Source organism: Folsomia candida, unplaced genomic scaffold (assembly GCF_002217175.1).
Source record: "Folsomia candida strain VU population unplaced genomic scaffold, ASM221717v1 Fcan01_Sc001, whole genome shotgun sequence".
NCBI classification, from domain to species: domain Eukaryota; kingdom Metazoa; phylum Arthropoda; class Collembola; order Entomobryomorpha; family Isotomidae; genus Folsomia; species Folsomia candida.
In genome coordinates, this window is record NW_019091193.1 from 8,983,403 (window position 1) to 9,006,683 (window position 23,281).

At 37.8% G+C, this 23,281-nt stretch overlaps 2 protein-coding genes across 3 annotated transcripts in view; both read right to left on the reverse strand.

Annotated features, from left to right (window-relative positions):
- LOC110861174 (neurocalcin homolog) overlaps window positions 1–23,281 on the reverse strand; it is a 49,843-nt gene that overhangs the window by 17,016 nt on the left and 9,546 nt on the right. The gene's annotated exons all lie outside the window — the stretch shown is intronic.
- Window positions 80–22,430, reverse strand: LOC110861186 (neuronal calcium sensor 2). 2 transcript variants are annotated; one of them, XM_035859864.1, is made up of 13 exons: window positions 20,384–22,430; window positions 19,884–20,285; window positions 12,626–12,934; window positions 7,649–7,695; window positions 7,514–7,570; window positions 7,399–7,438; window positions 5,663–5,697; window positions 5,573–5,594; window positions 5,423–5,494; window positions 3,550–3,613; window positions 2,907–2,940; window positions 2,650–2,702; window positions 80–2,186 (listed from the first exon to the last, which is right to left on the reverse strand). In XM_035859864.1, exons 3-13 carry the CDS (start codon window positions 12,734–12,736, stop codon window positions 2,155–2,157), a joined length of 567 nt encoding a protein of 188 aa, XP_035715757.1. In that variant the 5' UTR covers window positions 12,737–12,934; window positions 19,884–20,285; window positions 20,384–22,430; the 3' UTR covers window positions 80–2,154. The 2 variants fall into 2 exon arrangements, with proteins under 2 accessions (XP_035715757.1, XP_035715758.1); XM_035859865.1 differs by lacking the exons at window positions 19,884–20,285; window positions 20,384–22,430 and adding an exon at window positions 14,807–16,113.

Sequence of the window (23,281 nt, forward strand, 5' to 3'; positions counted from 1 at the left end):
TACGAGACAAAATGACGAACTGGGTCTTTCATAATGTAATTATGGTGCCTCCGACTGGGACAAATTTGCAACGAACACGGAAGGGATACAATATTTTATTTGATCCACAGTAGAAATTACATGGTGAAGTCTAGAGCTGTTGTTTGTGCACAAAAAATAATTTGATATGAGACAAAACTTTACTTACCAGTACAAATTACAATTTACAAATAAAGTAGTAATCCATTATGTACAATATATTTATGTATGTATGCTGGGCCGAGGACATAAAATATGCAAGTCAAATATACAAACATGCAAACCACAAATTCTCTGGAAGTACTCTCTGGGAACAACGACTGCTCATCATGTAATGTGGCGATTAATTAGCTAAATTTCAGATCGCAATTACATTGCATATTCTCAAATGAATTAACCATGGCATGCACACAATGGAGACAGACACAGGTCTGCCTCAAAAACAAAATAATCAATTATAAGTATAATAATTCAAACAATAACTCGCAATTTTCGTCACAGTTCACAACGCGATGGGTCGTTCATACTTGTAAAATATTTCATGCATCAGGAGGCTTAGTGCAGATGACTAGAGATATTTCATTCAATTACCAAATATATGTAACTGATAGTATGAATTATCGTTATCGTCGCAACCACATTTTTGCAATACAAATAGATTAAGAAATTCGACGAGTAATCTGCTTCCTACAACCGAACACAAAATTGATGGGTATGACAATGGATGCTTAATTAGTCAACTATATACATACTTTCTAAGAAAAAAACTTACATTGCAGTGCAATGAGTGTGTATCATAAAATTTAAAATATAATAAGATGGGTAAAAATATTGTGGAATCGATATATGTATACGAATAATTACATACTATATTTTATACGTAGCAAATAACTGGTACAGGAAGGCGAGGGGTCGATCGTTATTTTTATGTATGTATATATTTAGGAATGCAATTTTGCAATTTCTGGCCTGTCGCTGGCACTGACTGACTTGATCCAGAATTTTGTTATTTTCGGTGTAAAATATTTGGGTAAAAGTACAAGAACTTACTAAGCTAAAGTCTGGAATGTGCAAATTCCCTGCCACGTAGAAATGTACAATGTCAGTTATTACTTCAAAAGTTGCTAGAGAATACCGTGGAAAGGTATAATAACGCCTAACTTGAAAGTCACTGGAATTTCTGAACTTGCAAAAAGGTTTATGTATTTAAATAATTGCGCAATAGCTACAAGTATGAGGAATATAGGATTTTTCACCATCAGTGTGCCCGTCGCATATGCAATTTAATAATTCATGCATTGAACTAATATCAAGATCACAGGGAGTCGTGTTGATTTGAAAGTTTGTTAACAAGGCGATTCTATCCACTACTTTGGGAATATATTTATGTACTCGATCCGTTAATGATGGCGTAAATGTATGCCCCTGTCAATAATAATAGCAGTATACCATGTTATCAGGTAAGAAGCTTGGAAATCTAGGTTATAAGCATGAGGGATTGATTGTTTTTTAGAAACGCGTATAATCGGCATCACTTCAACTGGCAACGTTACAATGGGAGTTGAAATTTATGATAAAATTCGGCTTTTTCTGTACTATGTATTGTGCAGCAATGGTCCGAGCATGAGGGTTAGCATATGCATTATGATTGTTGCGTTTCACTATTCTAGTGCTGGGTGGGGAAAGCTTGTTTGGTTCACGAGGAGAAAGTTGAACTTTCTCCACGTACCATCGTCGTGAATGTATTTAATTTAGATTTATGGGTTAACTGCGCACGACGACTTGGGGAGTGGGTTGTTTGATGGGAATAATGTAATAGAGTATCTTGCAGATTAATGCAATTTAAATTAATTCCACACGCGTCAAGGATTTAGCGACAGAAGCTTTGCTCCACATCCCCGTTTCCAAGTATTTTATAAAACGGCAATGATAAAGTGAGACGATGTTTCATTTTTTCTTCCTGATCCTCCTCCTCCTCCGCTTAGTTTACATTTATAATTCTCCAGTTTCATGCTCCAATATCATAGTGACTCTTCTTCCTTCTTCATTTAATATTCGGTATTATTTAGACAAGGACTTGATTACACATCTGGTCTTTTGAAATTCACGGATTAAGTTTCCAAGATTAAAGTTTCATTACGTTCCTGGAGCTAGCATCTTGGATAATTCTGTAATAAAAAGAATGGTTACTGCTAAAAGCGAGTCTTTTGATTATAAATTCGAGTGTCTCGATTTGATGTTACACAAGAAATGTATCAAATAAAATTCCACGCTTTGTTTTGAACTCTGGGTTCGTTGCTTCTCTTTTATGTACCGTGCTTGAAAATTCGAAAGACAATCGATAAGTAATGCGAATCGCTTGATGTTAACAGTAATAATCCTTGAACGTTTCGGATTGGGTGACAGATCAAGCTCACGATGAATATGCACCGTTTTAGCAAAACGTTATATTCTGGTTTGCTAGACATTAATCCGACTGGTATTTACGGTATCCATGAAATTATATCAATTATGATACATGTTTCAGAGGCATATTCGCATTTCTTACTAACTGCCACTCGTAACTAATTGCTTCAAATAATCGCGTAGTTTTAAATCGCAACTAATCAATAAAACTGAATCTTACTGTACCTTCATCTTGAAGACATCCTTTCAAAAATTCCTCTTGTGTCAGCTGTCCGTCTCTAAAAAATTTCAAAAAATTTCGATAAATTAGACAAATTTGAAATTAAAAAAAATATCTTATTTATAATAACAAGTTAGACTAATTAGTTTTTGCTAGTGTGATTCTATAAAAAAGTGCGAAAAAATGTGAAATGTGAAAAATGAAATAGAACTTGTTAAAAGTGTTAAAAAATTAAATAAGATGTCATAATTTAGTTCCTTACCCATTCTCGTCCATCTTTGCGAAAATGCTTTTTGCTAAAATAGTTAAACATTTACATTATTTTTAGATTATCGTATAGGATGTAAGAAGGCTTAACGAATGTAACCAAGGGGCGAAAGAAGTGTTTCATACGTTAAAATGAATATCATATTGTTTTTGCCCGTTCAAATTTTTTAGCACGGCCAGTGGCCGTGCTAAAAATTTAAGACGCTGAAAATTTTGACCTGCGACCTGTGGCCGACGGCCACTGAGGTGTCGCAGGCCAAAATTTTCAGTGCTCACTATTCAGTGTTCAGTTAAATTGATACACCTCTAACTTATTTTCGATATTTGTGGCAATTTGACATTTGTTAACCGTTTTGTGACCTTTGAGGTCAAAATGGAGGTCACCATTGAATTCGGGGTTAAATTTCAGTGAAAATTGACATATGTATCAAATTGAACTGTTTATGACCTTTCTGTAACCTCTAAGTGACCTTTCGTGACCTTTGAGGTCAAAATGGAGGTCACCATTGAATCCGTTGAATTATCGGAGTTATGGGAGCTACATACAGACAGAGAGACGGACAGACGGACATAACGATCTTATAAACGACTTTCACCCCTTAATAAATAATCTAATAATCTCAATAGTTTATACTTACCTCTTTCTTCTGCTGAATCTTGAGGCCGATTGGCCGCATTAGTTCCCAGCATTTCATAGATTGCATGATAAGAACAAAGATAAGATTAGTATAATGCTAAATTAATAATTATGGCGAGAATACATAAACCAATACATTTATGTTATACCGACCCACGGAAGAAAATTTGTCATTATACTACTTTTGAACGATGTAAAACACCATTCAAACGATATGCAATTTCGGCAGCAAGATATCATACATCACAATTATAAATTTTTATGAAAGTCGTTAGATACGGGTTATTTTTAATCCACCAGACTTTTAATTGAAATCACATAACTTAATGTATTGAAATCGCATTAGATATTGAGCAGAGTGAAGTTTGAAATATTGACCTTTTAAAAGGTCACAGTGGAGCTACAGACCCCAAACATTCAAGGCAATTATAGACCTAAGACCTTTCCAAAGTAATCCTGTTCCATGCTATCGTAATGGTGGGGTTTGGTGACTTAATAAAATTTCTGCATGTGTAGAGCACGTCTTTTACTAATCACTTAAATTCTCTTTTAATGAAAATTGTACCCGGGTTTAAAAATTATTTACTCACTCCATACTTTCCCACCACCCCAGAGGCCAGGTAGATCTAACGCTGACCTCATATGCAGGTCAAACCAAGCCGAGCGCATGTGCGCTTCGCGCACATGCGCTCCGTCCACTAAGTCACTGACCACTGGGGGACATGTTTTTTTTTATTTATTTTTATTTATTTTTTATTTATTTTCAAATCACGAAAATATAAAAAATGCAAAATATTCGCGTATTCTTCTAGGTTTTAATGATCGTTTTTAATCAGGTTCTCACAGCGTCATTTTTCTCAGCACTTTAGGTAATTTTTATCACTAACTACCAGTTTTCCAATTTCGTTCACTCATACTTATGTACATACATATTTATAACCACCTAAACTTCATAAAATATAGCATTAGGTATGTAGTAAAACCTGGACTAGTTTACCTTTGTATATACATATGCAAGCTTTCCCTGCTTGACCATCCTTAAAATCCAAAGAAGCTGAACTAAAGCGATTAAGGTTAATCACGTACTGAATCATTAAGTTGGAACATGGACTGGTCTATGCCGTAGAAAACGGTGACTTTGAGCCCATTTGCAAGTGCCTGAGTGACGAAGTAAAACTTGGTCTTAGGAGAGGCCCGCCCATTTAATTCAGGTCATGCTAAGAGCAGGTCAAACTAAGCAGAACAAATCTGTCATTTTCTAAGCCCTAAATAATGACCTGACACCGTTTTTCGAGTCTACGGAAATCTTTCCGTGTACTTAATTACAATGAGAATCGTTCAGTTCACTGCATATGATTAAAGTTTCCTTAAATCCCATTACGTGAAACGTACCATGACTAAGTAAATCAATACACATGCACGAAGAGCGGTTTTATAGATTTGACAATGGGAAATCGCAATCGGGAAGAAATGTCAGTGTTACATACTAGATTCGCCAAATTCACCTTGAACTTTTAGCAGAATATGGTACGAGAGGAGAAATTCACACAAGAGATTAATCTATTTGCACTTTCACCACATCTCTATTGTTACACTGACGTATTTATGTACATCAGGCCACGGCAAACATAATATTCCACTCTGAAAAGTTTGTCTGGGAAATGGCGCAAAGCGAATGTATGCATTACATCGATATCTGACCAAGCAAATGACGTCGATTGGATACGATTGGATACGATGTCTCATCACGTATACATGTTAATGGATAAAACCACACTTTGGTGGCTGAAGGTGACAAATGGACTTGGTGGGAATTAAGGTATTGCATAAATTCTCGTTCATGATAATTATTTTTAAACATAATAAAGACTTACTTGCACAATTTTCTGCATTTCTTGCAAATCAATAACGCCATTACCATCAACGTCGTACATTCTGAAGGCCCACTGTCAAAATAAATACAAAAGATTAGAAAATGGTTTTCCCACTGTTCCACTGATAATTTAATACAAAATGCTGCTCACCTTCAACTTCTCTTCTGGAGTCCTAAATTTGAGATAATACAAGTGTTATACTACGATGAATACAATAATAATTATAATTTATTTCCTTACCCCGATGACGTTACGTCGATTGCGAGTAAGAATTCCTGTAAAATTGCAAAACAATAGACTTATTTACTATGTAAATGCAGGTATCATATTTCGAGTAACAGGGAATGTTTCCAGTTTTATGCATTGCGAAAACCATCCTTTGTTTGCCAATAACTTTTGTTACTTTGTGGGAATTGTAGCAAATGTTGTTTAACCAGGAGAAAGCATTTTGGCATAAATAGCATTTTTAAAATTATATCCTCAGCTATTTATGTATGCAGATATGTATGTAGAGCGTCAAAAATAATTTACTGCATTTTATCTATTGGTCTAAATTATCACTGGAAGTCTATATATAAAACTCACTCGTGAACAACATTTTATTTAATTAGGTAAAAAAAAATAAGTAAAAAAATATGTACATAGGTGATTCATATCACAAGGAAACTGTAATAATGTACGGAGCCATGTTCCCACCACCACCTCATATTTTTTCCAGAATGAAAACATGTTTTCCACCACATGGTCTCATAAAAGTGAAAGTCTCGGTCATAAATCATCCATTGGCTACGACGCGTAACCCGCAGAGCTCTGATAGTGTTGCAAATAGCATGGCCACAGATGACGAGGTTATTAAAAATTGATTTAGAATTTGAAGTTTCCTTTGGCGATTGTATAAAAATGTATGGACTTCTTTTGACGGACTATAAATTCGTAACCACTGCTTTCTCCAAGAATTTAAACACGTAACTTTTGTATTTATTATTTTCCTCGCACGGCGGAATATTAGCAAAAATCAAGTAGACGAGCAGTAATGTATGAAGTCCTATAAGATAAAATGTGATGACAGTTGGCCTATTTTTTTTTACTCATCTTCAGGATACAAGAGTCCTTAACTTTTGCTCTTGGTTGAACTAGCAGGCAACTCGACATTTAACGAATTTTTCGTGTAAACCCTTACTCCTTATTTCCATTAAAGTAAGTGTGAAGCAGAGTGCAAATGTGTTTTCCTTGAGAAGAGAAATGTTGGTTGAGTGACCAATAGGATCAGCACCCATCCTATTTCTCATTTCTTCCTCATACATCCGTTCCCACGCGTCTTAAACTTTCTCCCCTTTTCTACTCGCGGAATGTCCGCTCTCATCCACATTTACCATTTTCAACGTCGGAGTTGAGATTGAAACGAGCGTGGATTTTCTCTCCTGGAGAGAAAAAAAACGCTTCTGCTTGCCGCAACTGATGGGCCAAAGCCAATTCACTCCAGACTAAACTCCACCTAAACTCTTTTATAACTAGATCCGCCCTTCAAATTGATTTGTCTTCATCTTCACTGCCTGTTGTGTTTCTGGATGAAGGGATAAAGCAACGGCGGCTGACATAAGCTCTTGTTCTCACGGTGGGACGTGCGTACTCTGTTTACTTCAGTGTACGCTATATTGGATGGACAAACAACTTGGTGCTGCTACATACACATACTTTTGTGTTTTTTCATACTGTGTCCAATTCCCACCAAGTAACCAAACCGAATTTTTACATCTATAGGATATTGGATTTCTTTTGAATAATGAAAAAACGGATCAGTAAAGTTATTGTGATTGGAAAATAAACAGGCCAGCATATTGAATGGCTGACTGGCGGTGCTGGGCGAGAAAGTAATAATCGAACGAGCTAGGTTATCTTTCGAAGGATGCAACATTTTGATATTTGGTTGGGGCAAAGGGAGTTAAACCATTATTAGAAAAAGCTTGATCTCTCACCTTGAAGTCGATGAATCCATTTTGATCCAAGTCGAAGGTTCTGCGTAGAAAGTGGCATAAAGTTAAATCGATACATCAAATGATGGAATGAAAATAATATACAACAAAATCTCACCTAAAGACGTGATCGCAAAATTCTTCTGCATTGCCAGATGGAAAGAACATTTTGTACCTGCAATTTATCCAGTTGTGAGACAAATTGTATAGAACAATAATAAAATAAGTAGAGCAAAAATAAAATTCAATTTACATGTCCACAAACTTTGACGGCGTTAACCTTCCGTTTGGGCAATCTTGCTGTAATAGAAAACACAACAATGCTGAAAATCATGGTTGGAAATACATTAATGACACAAACAGGCCGTGTTTCATATTTATTTCATAATTTATAAGCAAACATCCACGGCCTTCTTTCGTTTGGTTTTCTGCTCTCTCAATTTTACAACAATCTTCATTTCGTAAACAGAGTCCAACATTGGAATTGTTTAGTCGGCTGGGTCAAAACAGCGTTGTCCTGCCTTTCGATCCCAGCCATAGCTGCATATGTGCATACATACATGTCAGGAGGACATGAAGGCAGCTTTCACTCAAAATCAGTCAAGCTTAAAAATGCTTATTGGCTTATGCATATCAAATTTGGTTCCTGCGATTCTATTTAACCGCAGTTGCTACTCCAGCATGTTCAAATTCGGTATTTAAATTAAATTCAAGACTTCGAGGTCCGCAGGAGGGAATATAACTGTCTGAATACGTAACTTCAAGTGCCGCTTGAAGATCCATTGTGTGCCACACATTTACATATAATGTGATTTTTTGTGCTATTTCAAATAGTCCAAATGGGTCATTTTAATGCAAAGTAAATCTCTTTGTGGCAATAACTGGAGCTAAAATACACTATTTATTTATATTTATTTGGGATAATCCATCTGCGCTGGCTTCCGAAGAGAGCCATTGATGCGTCCTACATTTCGTCGTATGCAGCAGCCTCGGGGTGTTGGGACAAATTATGCGAGGAGAAAGAAAAAACGACAAAAAATAAATTCGATTTTCATGGACTATGGAATCCCTCTCGTTTATTTACAGCGAGACTTTATTTACTTCTAAACTCTGTGTGCACATATTCCGGGAGAGCTTAAAAGGAAAGCTAAACAACGAGCGTTGTCGTCGTCGAGCAGGGAAAGCAGTGAAAACAAACGGGGAAAAAAGGTGAGATGCTGGAAGCAGAGAGAGAGATGAAGAGTCATCTCCAAATTTCCTATCCTTGTCCTCGTCGTTTTATCCGCCTTCGTTTTCTGTCTTCCACCCGAGAAGAAGAAAGTGAAAAAGAGTGCAAAGAACATGGGCTACACCACAACCAACTAACATCCTTGGAACAAAGATCTATCAGTAACTTTAGCCGGAGGGAATAGCAGTGAAAAGGATTCCCCACCGTCATTTAAGTCCCATCGTTCTGTTCCATATTCTGTCTCAAACAACTAACACGGAACACTCACTACTTTCTCTATTTTCGTGTCCTTCTTGAACCGAACGGGCTGAGAAAGGAGGAAAAAACTAGAGAAAATTGGATCCTTAATCATATTACTATTTTTTACTCCTGCCTTGACGCAGCTGATATTCAGCGAGAGAGTAAGTAATTCCATCCCGGATCTGACATAGGCTAGTCGTTTTCTCCATACCTAAATTCTCGAGCTGCAGATAATAGAAAGTCCTGTGAGACCCTTGGCCCAACTTGGCTGCTATCAGCACTCGCAGGTCAACATCAACTCAAGGAGGCAGACTGTGAGTAGGGCACTTGGGGTGTTAAATGGTTTAAGTATATCCATACTTTATTCATGACCTGCTTTACTCCAACATAGTCGGAGAGAGAGAGAGAAGGAGAAAGGAGCTATCGGGTTGTTTCCCCTGCCTGCCATCCAGTTTAATACATACTTGGCAAAAAAATTACTCCTCAAAGATTGCCATTGAGCTGATCAAAGTCAAAACAATATATTTCACTCGACAGATTAAATGACGTGCACCGGAGTTGAAAAGCAACTAACGATGCCAGAACAAAGAGTATTATAAAAACAAAAGTAATTTAATATTCCTTGTCGCTGTCTGCATATTAAGACGAAATCTGACTTTTCTTTAACAGAAAAGTCTTAATTTAACCACGCCCATCAAACTGATTGTGAAAGTTACAAGTTGTGGTTGAATCATTAGCAAAATAACAACAGTGAGCTCGTTTGGTAACTACTTGAAAGTAGGTCTCCACTCCATTAAGAAGGATAACTTTTTGAGTAGCAATTGAGAAACCACCAACTATTGCATGGGCGTAGAATAAAGGATGAGTTCTCATCACAGGAAAAGTTTGCCATCCATCGAGTCGCATTACGTTGTGTGTGTGTGGAGGAAAGAGAGTCGTCACTACCAAAACAAGCAGAGAGTTACTTGAGGGGAAATTCCGAGAATTCTGGATACTTTCCCCGTGATGAGTATCCACTGGTGGTTTGGTTTCGTTAGCAGGTTTTACCTGTTTCTGCTGCCTCACTCTCTCTCCACCTCATCGTCGAGATGGTACACATGCCTCCTCTGCCCTATCATCAACTCAAGAAAGGATTATTTTGTTGCAACCTACGCCAGTTCAACATTCCTTTGGTCAATAATTCAAGATTGGTCTCTGTCTGTCTCATCTTCCATCATCCAGCTTGGTTTCACATCCGTTGGGTTGGGTGGAAGCAGCATCATTGTGAGTAGGCATGTGAGCATGTAGGTATACAAGAAGAAGTTGGTTGGTTGGTTTGAGGTAAGCTCTCCCCAATTGCACAGTAATGATCCTCATCATTTTCTCTTGATTTCGTGGAAATGCTGGGTGCAGCTCGCTGATTGATTTTAGCTGTAGCCTTCAGGTCATATACTATGTCTTTCTGTGAAAACTGATTCATTGGACATGTCAACATGATTGCTCTCTCTCTCTGTCTGTCTCTCTGCGTTCGTTTTATTATCCCTTCTCAACAATAAGGACGGAATCCCTGATTGGCTAAAAAGATCTGCAAGTGGCAGCAGAAGCAACAACTTGGTCAAGCAACTGGCGATTCTATGTAGACCTGAACTCAATTTATTTCTTGTCATGCTTGAAATTCAATTGGATTATCTAGGCTGTGAATAACTGGGCAAAAACAACCGCACTGTTATTGTTCCTTTCACTTAAATATGTATGTAGGCGGACTCTCAAGTTGGTAGTAGGCGGCAGCGACCGCGTATATTTTATAACTCTGTTTCCTTAACTGAGAAAGCTGGAGTGAAAGTACTCTGACTCTTTTAAAAGATGGAAATTGCAAAATAACAAAAAATTGGGGTTTTATATGGGCATCCGCACTCAAGGAAAACGAATGTCGCTTTTTCTCCTTGTCCACATCTCATCGAACCAAGTCACCAGTGAATTATATAGATACAAACATGGCAAAACTACGAGTTGGAATTCACTGCTACAATTCGGCGCTGAGTTAACCGAGGTATCGCGTTTTGTAGCTCCATCATTGTATGAAAGGGAAAAGACGGCGGGCGTCAGTGCTCTTGTAGATAAGAAACTCTATATATACAACAATTCGGAGGTTGAGCTTGATCTCACGCAATACACCAACCAACCCACCGACCAACCAGTCAATTCAAGGAGTAATGGAAAATTCACCAAATAATATTCCATTACACGCGCTCCGTTTACGAAACCTGCTGCTGCTTGCTGCTGGTGTCGTGCACAATGTTGCCCTAAAATGCAATACCGAAATGGGTGGGTAGGGAGAAAGTGGGGTTGTCCGTGCTGGATTGAGAGCACAATATTCAACTAGAGAAGTTCCATCATCTTCCGAGGTTCGTACATGTATCTACTTTCACGCAGGTGGTGGTCATGTTGGTTGTTCAGGTAGCAGCCAGCCCAGAATAAATGCAGGTCTCTCTCTCTCCCACTTTCTCTAATATCCAGGTAATCCTAACGACTTAGGTACGTATAGCTTTCCTCTTCTTTCATCATCGCCCAAGTCGCAACATTGTCCATACGGCCAACACATTCAACAGTGGTCGTAGCCGTGTGGCCCACTTTGCTTTATGTGTTTCTGAGATTGTGTTTTCAACTTGAGCCAGCACAGCATTGTTCCTCTTCCTGTGTTTTTCATGTAGCCGATCCCACTGCCAGGCTACCAAACTACCAACCCGAGCATGTTGCATGGACGTATGTGTTGAACGAACAGAACAACTCTCAAGTTTTCCCCAGATAAAAATAATATTTCCTTTATAGTTATTATATTGCACAATAGCAAGGCTCATAAAGTGGTCGTGCTGCTGCTTGCCGAGTCGACAACATTTATGTTATATATTATTTTCATCAGTTGCGGCGGTATTAAAAGGTTTACTTGGTATTTTCTCTGCTTTTACCAGATTTTCCTACATGCATGTGACTCGTATCTATGTAGTAAAATGCATTGGCTGGCTGTTACCTCCGTGAGAGAAAGCGATAGGTGGACCAAAATAATAAAGTGAGATATTGCAACATAGTGAATGCTCCGGAATAAACAACCACAATCTGATCACGACTCCCCAATAATGTAATAAAACTAAATTAAATTGTCAAAGCGTCGTCAACCTAACATAAGCACAAGCTTAATGCGGATTGACTGGAGTAATAAAACACAAGGGTGCATGTACCATAATACTTGCAGGTCAAATATAGTTCGGTTGTTTATGAATGAGGAATAATAGTATTAAAAACAAGAGAACTTTCTCCAGTTTGCCCTATTGAAAGAACTTACGCGAGACGTTAACATATGATTTCCTATGGGGAAACTCCTCTCCTTTCTACATTTTTGTATCAAACCACTCGTAAAAAATAATGGTCGGCCAAAATTACTGAATAGTGTAGTTGTTTCAATTTTCCCGCTGTTCTTCCAGCCTTTCAATTAGTGAATGTTAATGAAAATTTAATTAGATTAACAATTAAAAAACGTAATTTGTAGCTGTTTCATCTACAAATGTATCCCTACTGCTCAGCCTTTTTGTAAAGAATCGGCATTATTGGCTGCAGAGTAAATACAGCAAACAATTGCCATTTTAAATATTCCACTGGAAAATCATGCCCCACGTACATAAATAATCTCAAAGAGGCTACGCAGACTGATTAACTTGGGCTTGTTGTAAAATTGAGACTGGAAGAAAACTCCTTATAAATCATGCAAACATGGAAAATGACACGTACCTTAAATCCCTTATACCATTCCTTAATAGTGCTCTCGTCGTATCGAGTGTGAGATTTCAGGAACTCCAAATCCTCCTTCTGCAACTTATCCTTGCTTGTGAAGCAGCCCATGTTGGATGTGAAATTTTATTTGCGGTGGCAGTAGGAAATAAAGAGGTTCGTTAGCGTTATATCTATTTGCCGTCTTCTTAAATATCCTCGTTAGTGAACTTGTCTCCTTTGTCAAAGCTCCAAATCTTCTTCCAACTTGACTTTGTTTGCTTTTCTTTCCTTCTTCCTACGCTGTCTTCTCAATTTTCCAGAAACTTTCTAAATCAAAGAACAGAACGGAGTGAACGTCATTTTTATCATCTTTCTTGAAAGAATTGTACAATATAAATGATCACGACTGAACAAATAAGCAGATACATAATTACGCACTGTGTTTGCACTCCATTTTGTAAAATTAATGCTGACAGTGACATTTAGTAAGGCACGTCGTCGACATTTCTAATTAAGCATTCTTTGATTGATAGGAATGCGTGCTTATTGTGAATTAGGCATGAAAATTGTAAAAAAAACTTGGTAAGTAACATACAAAAGCAGACAAGTTGTAAATATGACACTCTTATTCTCGAACTTTGAACCCAACTGCTTATATATTTACTACTAGAGTATCGTCGACATGCAAACTTTATCTTAAAATGGCAATAATTTTAATAGCTTTATTCTCAGAGAGAGAGAGCAATAAACATTCATAAATCTATTCAATTGTGGCTAAACTTATTCTTAGAGAAACTTGCAAGTCATCATCCTTCATACTCATAAACTTTTGTACGTATGTATGTATATTTGTGTATATGTACAAGTTATACAAATACCAAAAGTAAGCAGCAGACTACATGCATTAGCTATAAGTCAATTAAGTACGTGTCGAGATTGACAACTGAGTTGTCGTTGAATTTCGTCGAGACTTGCAAAAACAACTGGATAAACATACATACAAGTCCGACTCAAGAGTTGGTATCAAGTTAAAAGCCAATCTTTGAGACCATTAGTGAGTATCGATAGCCAGGCTGCAAAGACGTATCAGACATACTTGTTTTGCTTCTCATATCACAACAACAGCGAGCGAATCAACTGATTAAATTGAATGGCCATCACACCCAACACATCAATCGAATAACTTGTACAATGCTCACATTAAAAAATTCAATTACAACCCAACCTACTCCATTGTTTTGTCACAGTGCTTAATCGCTTTATAGGTGCAGCGAATTATATAAAAAAAATGATGTGACTTTGAATACAAATGCTTGCTTAAAAATTCGAAATACTTGTTTCTTATGTTTGCCACACCAGTTTCAGTGGAGACGCTGAAACCGTTGGTATTCTACCATTTTAGGATTGTATGAGAGATCTCCTGATAACAAAAAAACTTGGCTAAAATGCTCCGCATATTAAGTATTTTATCACTGGGCAGAGATTTAACTTAATTGGACTTTGTTGAAGAAGATGCTCCGGCTAATTACACAGGAAATGGTATTTTTAATTGGACCTCGTCCAAGATATGGGCACAAATAGCGCAAAAAGTTATGAGCTGAAGCGCTAAATGAATAAAATGCAAAACCATAACGAAGGGATTAAGCATATTCCCATAGGTTAGATCGTGTGTATTAAAAGTGTACGTATGTAACATTGGCTGTTAACCTTCACACATTCTCTCGCCTCGCAAAGTTAGCCAGAGTCTCCTTTGCAATATGATGTTAAATGTAAAATGTAATATATAATAAGAAGCAACCCCTCATCGACGTGCAAAAAATCTCGTCTCAGTTGTCTCTCTCACCTTCTATTCTGGTGAATAATAATTCATTCAGACAAAGTATGTATATTTACTCGAGCATATCGTAAACTTGGATAATTTTATTTTTCGCGATGTTCCCCAAGATATTACTTGGAGGCTGTAAACCACTACAACGCTCGACTAACTGCACATTCACTCAGCTGCTAGTTCTATGCACAAAGTACGGAATATTTAATTCATTCATGTATTTGTATTCATGTTGGAAACCTAAAATATTAACAATTTTTAAGGCATGCACTATTATGACAATTTTCTCATTGTGTTTCGCACAGTTAGCACAATGTTACCAAAAAGCGTTCAGAGCATTTTCTAAAGCCAAGAAGAAAAAAATGTATTACATTTTGGAAGTAAAGTGTCAATGATGGGTCCAAAGTGCATAATCACATTAATCACGAGTAGTATGTTGTAGAATTAATATGGAAACACTGCTATTCGTAACCACCAGTACAACTCACACAACAGCTCTCGGAATGCGAGTCACAGCCGAAAATAATGATCTGATCAGACGACGGGCATGTCACAGAAATGCAATGCCCATTAAAAATAACAATCATGTAGATCCACTATCCGACACTGCAGTCGCACATTAGCACCTCTTCAAGAGATAGGGTTAAATGGATTGCATTGATATTTCAATTCAGTTGGGTTGCAAAAACACGAATAACTGATCGCACAATCACTCCTTTTATTAAATACCTGTGCAATAATATATAAGTGAACGACTTGAGGTTCAAACTGTTACTAAAAACCTGCTCAACTTTATACTCTGTTATATCATCATCATCATCATCACCGTCACCATCAACAAGTTTATCTCGACTCGGCTTAAATTTTGCTATATTTCATCAATAGCATGGGACAGGCACAAAACTTAAGTACTTGTTAACAAATCAATTACGTGTTCCATCTAAAATTCACTTTGCAGAACTATTACAGATATTGCATGTACAATAACCCTGCCGTATTCCCAGCCTCCTTTTCCACGCTTGTCAGAGTACCACCAACTGTCGTAAAATGAGCAATTGTTTAAATATCACATCCTTCCAAACTGATTATTCAGCAAAAACTAGTTGGCTATGTTAAAAAGGTGAATTTATAATGTCAACATTTGGCAGAATAATGTGTATGTTCCGTTCCTGATAATGGTTTTGGGATACCGACTTCCGATTTATATAATGTCGCATATTATTAATGAATCAATATTATGTATGTATTTATGTATAACACAGGACGGCAACGGTATCACTACACGATTATTGATAAGCTGTAGACTCTAAATAATATATTCAGCTTTTCTGTGCAAAGTGACTCACTACGTGTGTTGCAATATGCACTATTTCCTTCACGATTCTTTTAGAAAATTGGCTGAACTTGGATGAAAACGAAGCAAAGTCCGATCCTCGTTAAGGTAACCCTCCTCAATTTCATATGTATCACTGTATTGCAGTATCACAGTATGTTCGTATGTATGAATAGTGTTATTCTCTTACACAACCCTCCTACTTCCTCCTAAACGAACGTGAGGTAAATTCTATCAGTGATCATATCTTGCTTAAAGCGTGGCACACGACAACAATAAACAGGAGCAAAAGCCTATTATAACACGACGACCGTATAATACACAACTCCAGTAACAACAACAATACCCTCCGCAAGGTAAAGTGTTAATGATATGTTGGACCAAGTACGAAATCGCCAACACGAGCTGACATTGCATTATAAATATACATAGCAAGCACATAAGTGGAGGCCACACAAAACAGGCCTGCAAGACTGAATTGAATGGCAAACCCTCATAAGAAATTTACATTACCACAACGTGACGCATATCCGCATCGCCAATAGGGTCTCCCAAGTTTGTAAAAAAGATCTGAAAAAGCGAAAAGCTAAAAAATCTGAAATCCGCTTTTTTCGCTCAATACTTGACTGTCCCGATTTTTTATCGCTTGAATACTCAGGAGCAGAGAATGGGTGGTCAAGAAACTTTGGAGTTTCTTTTAAAATTTAAATTTGCTTCATGTTGGATATGATAAAACAACTATCTAAGATCATGTAAATCCAAAAATTACCAAAATGGGATGAAAATAGGATTTTTGGCAAAGGTTTGAATGCGGTAGTTTTAGTGGTTGCAATGCTTTTCAGGGGGTGTGGCGGGCGCAGGTGGGGCAATGGAATAAAATCCTCCCTCACTTTTCATACACTCACCTGATATTGCAATATATTCCATAGGGCATCAAAATCGGGCGATGTCCCCTTAAACATGTCTCTGAGAGACTGATTTTTCACTCAAAGTAGTAAAAAGAGCGAAAAAATCATCTTAAAGTAGATTTTATTTTTGAGCAGAAAAAGCGGAAAAAAGATCGGAATCGCATGCGCAGTGCGGTTTACAAAAAGAGCGAAAAAATCGTGAGCGGAAAAAGCGATTTTTTTACAAAGTTGGGACACCCTAATGTCTCAAAACTCGCTGTTCTTCAAACTCCTCATCAGCCTGCAAAGTATTTACTTGCACAGTGCAAACGTGAACGTGCTTTATGGTACAATGCTTATAAAAAGAACGTGGTAGACAATATGGCTGCTTTGTATTATAATTTAGCGCTGTATGTATGTACATATGGTGCACTGTAATAACAAGTTCAAAGAATGGTCAATACAGCGATGAAAAGAGTGACAGCACAGTAAAAAGTATGCCCAGGTCGACGTTTGACTGCAAAATGGAGGAATATGCAATGCACACTTACGCGGAACAATTCCTACTCGGTTCTATCAAATAAAGTTTGCGAACAAGTGTATAATTTGACCACTACTAAATACTTTGGCTTGATGGACAAATTTTCCTGTCTCACCTCCTGACACAATTCCAAGTTGAAATCGCGTTATGTTTATTGTAACATGACATGGATGGACTACTGACGTCATCATCATGACTTATTTACTTCTCGCGTAACAAAATAATTGTCTATGCAGCTGTGCAAGATTTCTTGTGAGCATCTTCCACTTTTGCGAGCGTTATTTGGTGGCCTTGTATTATAAAACAGTGTTCAATTCAATTCTTGTTTTTACAATAATTGTTGTTCAACAAGACAAGATGAAGCAGGCGCAATAATTTATTTACAATTATACACAGCTCTACATGTACATACGAATATCGTCATCACGCATGTGGAATTTACTACCCAGACCAGGAATTAAGTACTTTTAACTAACGAAACTTGTACTGTACAAGTTATACTGTAGCATGAGACGTTTTTAGACGTGACCACAAAAAAAAGAATAATGTCATTTGCCGCTGTATCGTGATGCTCAGTAATTAATAAATACTGATACTTTGAAATCCAATTCTCATTTACATTAATTTCGTTACGACATATTATGAAAAATAATATATATAATAGTTAATGACTGTTACGAATTGTATTACATATGCTCCATTATTACAATTTTGCACCCAATAACATTTATTGACGTCAGTAAATAACAAAACCATGACTTCTGCAACCAAACAACAGGAACCACGTGGAATCGCACGCAGTGGTTCATTACGAAAAAATGTGTTTTGCCAATAAATAACTATCCTCCCCTGTAATAATACGATACCCACCTAACCTTATCCTGCTATCAAAATAACATGGAAAAGAATAAGATTGTCCCGACCGAACATAAACCAGGTATGTATTTTTGGTCGACCTGTATAATATTCGCCAAGAGGAATGCCAATTTCGGGGTACCAGAAAAAGGGGGATCGGGCTTTGCTGCTGCAAAGCAATCAAGAGGATCAATGCAATAATGCAATCACTTCATATGTCTCCTCATGCAACCACCACCAACCAATCGACCGACTCCTCAACGCACCCGTTCTTCGATGTCGAACGAAAATGTCAAATGCCAGCCAGGCATGGAATATGATGACTGACCTGCAAAGAATCCGGGAAATGGCAGCATAAAAATCCTACCGCATATCAATAAATCGGGATTGGGACAAATGTGCCGGGTCACCCTCTACATATATTCACAAAGCGTGCAAGAGGAATATTTAAGATTCGGGGAAGAAACAATGAGCGTGTCTGACCAATAGTTTGGCAAAGTTGGTTGATAATTCGCTAAATACACGACCAGAGAGTTCCTAGTATTTAGAGACTAATAATAAATATGTACATATCTAGCTATACATATATGTATATTCCAGCGCATAATATTCTGCCTTCCATCGCAATAATCAGCACGGTGTCAATATTATCATTATCTAGGAACGCGCTTGTGCATTGTTGTGATGTGTGTACGCCATCGATCATTTAATTTACATTTCACGAGGCCTTTAAACATAGATTAAATACACCCAGAAGTGAAGTCTGCCAACACTATTTCAGCAACAGCCCTGGTCCTGGTTCATTTTGAGATGGTGCAGTTTCGGGAAAGCAAAAGCTTAAATGTTCATTAATTCCCATTTAATTATTCGACAGAGAGTGAGAGATACGGAGACGCATGAAATGTTTGTTTTACTTTTCCCTTCGCTTGATAAATAAGGTCGTCATATAATGCATCACCGTTGTTAGAACCATGTTACAACTAAAATTAGCCGGAATGACAAAAGGATATCTCTTGGTCTTTGTTAAGCAATTTGAGTCTGGACAAATTACAAAGGAAATTAAATTGTTCCAGACCACGAACCACTACAACTACGTTACTGGGCCCGCATTCGTTTGCTAATGTCGTACTGCATGTATTTTTTTGGGTTGGGATGATGTGTGCCAGACTGGGTATTATAAATTAACTGACACGAAGGGCAATAGTTGCAAGTAGCGAATGTTGAAATGACCCGAGGATTTGGGACAGATGAGGGAAATACCAGAGACAAGAATCTACATACATCACGACCAACATCCCCAGGCCAGTAAACTGCCTGTGATGAGTTTATATGTCTCCTGCTTTAAAAAATGGGCAAATAAACAGCACGATAGTCGGATGAATAGCACTTTTTTCGCTGAATAGAATGGTTTCATTACGTCCATTACAGGGCGTGTTCCAGATGCCTTTCTAAAATTAGGGTTAGTAGCAGAAAGTCTAGGCGTAAAAGTACTACAGAACATGCTAAAAGAAGACGGATTGACTGCGATGCACGTACATAATTCGTATCACAGTTTCAATATTACCCAATCACCTTCGTTCATTCGTAACTGTGCATACTACTCAACTCTGCAATATACTAACGCATTATGTTTAGCACTACTTTGTAATGTGTTATAAAACCCGTTATCAGAAAATGGTAGGAAATGAACCTACTGATCGACTACAACGAACGTGTCATGACAAACTCACCAGGAATTGAGTGGGTGGTGGGAAGCGAAGCAAGCACATAATAGATTTCGAATGGCAGACACATTGTGAGCACTACACGCTGAAAAGAGGAAGTTCACATACCTTAGAAAAGAAAGTCCTCCTCCAGATGTCCAATGCAAATGGCGATGTGTTGCTGGTACTTTTGTGTTGAGACGAAGGATGTGATCCCAAACAGGCAGTGTATCGTTTCGATGTATGTTCTCACTAACGTGAATGTATGGACTTGATTGCCAAAGGAAAGTGCTTTCCAAAGTAGAGGTGAAAATACGTACGCCAACTGAATGGAGAATATTTGGGACAAAAGGGGTTGCTTTCACTCTTCTTTTTTACAGTCACCCAACAAAAATGAGTAGGTAGATTGTGCAAGCAAATCTGCCTTTCAGTCCTGTCAGTTGACAGTTGTTGTTGGGACAATTTTTGAATTCCTCCACCTTATTCTTACTCACGTACTCAAAGTTTCAACCTTTTCCTTGAGAGTTGGTCCTGTGTGCACATATCAGAAATAATGTAGAGTGATACTGGATCAATCATTCATCTGATAAAATGAGCATCGCATCGCATGCCGTTGGAGGATCATTTACCTTATTATTCGATCCAGAGAGGACTTAGGATTCTCCGCTAAAAGTATCTTGTAGGATATGTGCAGTTGTTGCCGTAATTTGATCTTGTGCGTCGCCCGACGGAATAAAAGTCGAGATAATCAACTTCCAGTAGATGAAGAGAGAGAAAGAGAGAAGAGAAATTTTTGCTGTATCGAGTATCGGTTTAATCGATCTTCAATATCATTAGAACTCGGCTTAGGAAAGTCTGCGTCGGGTTAACCAACTTTAACGCGTTAATTCCCTTTCCGACAAACTATTGCATTAAACATTCCACACCAAGAAGATACACGATCGTATTATTTCACGCTCAGCTTTATCAGCTTGATCAGAGTCTGTTGTTTATATCGCACAAAACTAATTGATTTTATGTAATTGCCTACGGTAATTTGTGTTTCTACACGAAACGTTAATTACCTCGATTCTCAGCGCAATAATTTTCTATCAATTAAAATTGTGCAGGAAACATTACTTTATTTAGGAATTTAGTAACGAATGAACAACTGGAGGATTCCTTTGCAAGTATATGCATACGTACGTAGAATGGTTCTTGTGTTATGATTTTAAACCACTTCTAAAATCAGAAAGTTATGAAATTGCAAGTAATTTCACCAACGAGATTTTCGTTTCCGGAGTTTTCAACCACAGTCAGGAATTTGCTTCAGTGAAAATTCAGCCTGCCAGAAAACTCCGCCTCGCACCCAATCTAATGATGATAAAGAGTCTGTGAATTAACTCATAATGCGATTAAGTGACTTTGCTATGAAGAGTCAGTCACAAGTTGACGATGCGGAATGCTGGAAGTTGGTTGGCGAGATAATCCTGTCCTCCGCTGATGCAGATACAACAAACCCGAGATCCTGTCAGAGATTCTCGTGTACAGTTTTGATTTTCAAATTCTACCTCAAAATTGTTACTGACTGTGCGACTGGATGAATGTCTGTTATGAGAGAACACACTTTCTAGTTATGGAAATTTATGTGTCGGAATATTCACTACAGAAACACTTGCAGCTCCCCTATACGTACGTACGTATGCAGTAAGTACGCGAGTTTCCTGGTCAGGTTAACTCTTATCGGTCTAATTTGCAATGGAAATGTCCATGTTCCGATGTCTTTCTTTACAGTCACCACAACTCTGCTCCCGTTATACGTACAAATTCACGTATCTATCTTTTCAGCAGCGTTGTACAGAGAACACCAGCCGACAAGTCAATGTATCCGACAGGAGTTGTTTCAACTGTTCAATAACACACCGTCAGAGATGAAAATGCGACGTTGAATAATTTTCACTTTCGATTATCTCCTTTTGATTACAACAGGTTGAGTTTGAGAATGTTTTGAGAACTCTCAGCTAAATCGATACCCACAAGTTCCTCACAATGAGTGAGTGAGTGAGACGGCTCTTTTACGTCAGAAAAGTACGTTGAAACTGGTATGCAATTAAGTCGGCAATGTTTGCCAACAATTTATTTTTTTAAACAGACTATCAATTTTTCCATCCAACCGTATTTATTCACCACCAGCACCTCCACCACTCACATAATCATGAATACAAATGTTAATTAATTCAGCCCAGTAAGCACGGACCAATTCAATTCCTCCTGCCCACAGACGACGGAGAGAATGCAAGTATGTTCCGGAGAAAGTTATTAATGACGCCTGTCCACAAAATCTATTGGCCTCGCAGAGAGTGTGTGTGACCAAGTCTGGCTGCTTGGTATTCCTTATTTATTACATAAGTAAGAGAAATCGTGAACACTTAAGCCCTGCTCAGGAGACAAAGGGTTGTGTGAATTTGAATTCGACTCTGGCCGGAGAAAGAGAGAGAGAAAGGAGCGAGTGAAGTACGCCACGCCAAGTCGGAGTGAGTTCTGTTCTGCAGAAACCGACTTCGCCACTTGTATACCTTCCGCAAAAACCCAACCTGCCCAACAAACAACAAGAAGAGACGGAGAGCAGTAGATAGAAGGATCCATGTTTTGAACTTCTGACTCGAGCTCATGCAGAAGCTCGCTATTTGACGCAAGTGACGCACTTGGTCGCCTTTCCAATGCTCTGTATTTTCATTTCAATATCAATTATTTGTTATCTCCACCAATTTGACACCATCCGACCAGATGCTGGAGAGAGCAGATTTGTATGCGGAATCGTATCGAATTACCTATCACGTACACACACATATACATAAACACAACCTATCATCATCTCAACTGCTACATATTCCCAGTAGCAGCAGGAGCAACAGTAGTGGTGCATATGATGTCAATCTATTATGGGCATTAATTGTAATTAACTGTGCACGGAGTAAATATACAGTTGGGTTGGCTGACTTATTACTCTGCGACTAAAGTTATTCCAAGTTATTTCATCCTCCAACTGTCAGTTGTACACGTCATAACACATATCGTACTCGTAATCAACCTGGAGCTTTACTCGTCCGTATGTACACATACACATGTACGTCTATCTTGCCACAAAAATAACCTTCGTCTGTCATATTCACTTATGCAAGTCGACTCTTGTTAATCTATACGACTTGCTTAATTACGCACTCAAATGTACAGTTTGCCATGAAACTTTACCTTATCTACATGACCAGTGTGGGAAAAGAGGGTGTTCAATGCTCACTATGACGCACATATTAATAAAATGTCAAAAACGGAAGTGAACTCACATGTCGAACCTCTCATATAAATAGTTAAGCTATCTATACATGTAATGAATCTTAATGATGAACAAACATTATGCATTAGTCAACCAGAGTAAACAAAATTGCCAAATATATAGTATTAACCACCAGTTTTGTATGGATGGTCATATACGGTCGTTTTTGTACCAAAATCTCGTAACTATTCGGCATTGTATTTGTTTAAGCGAG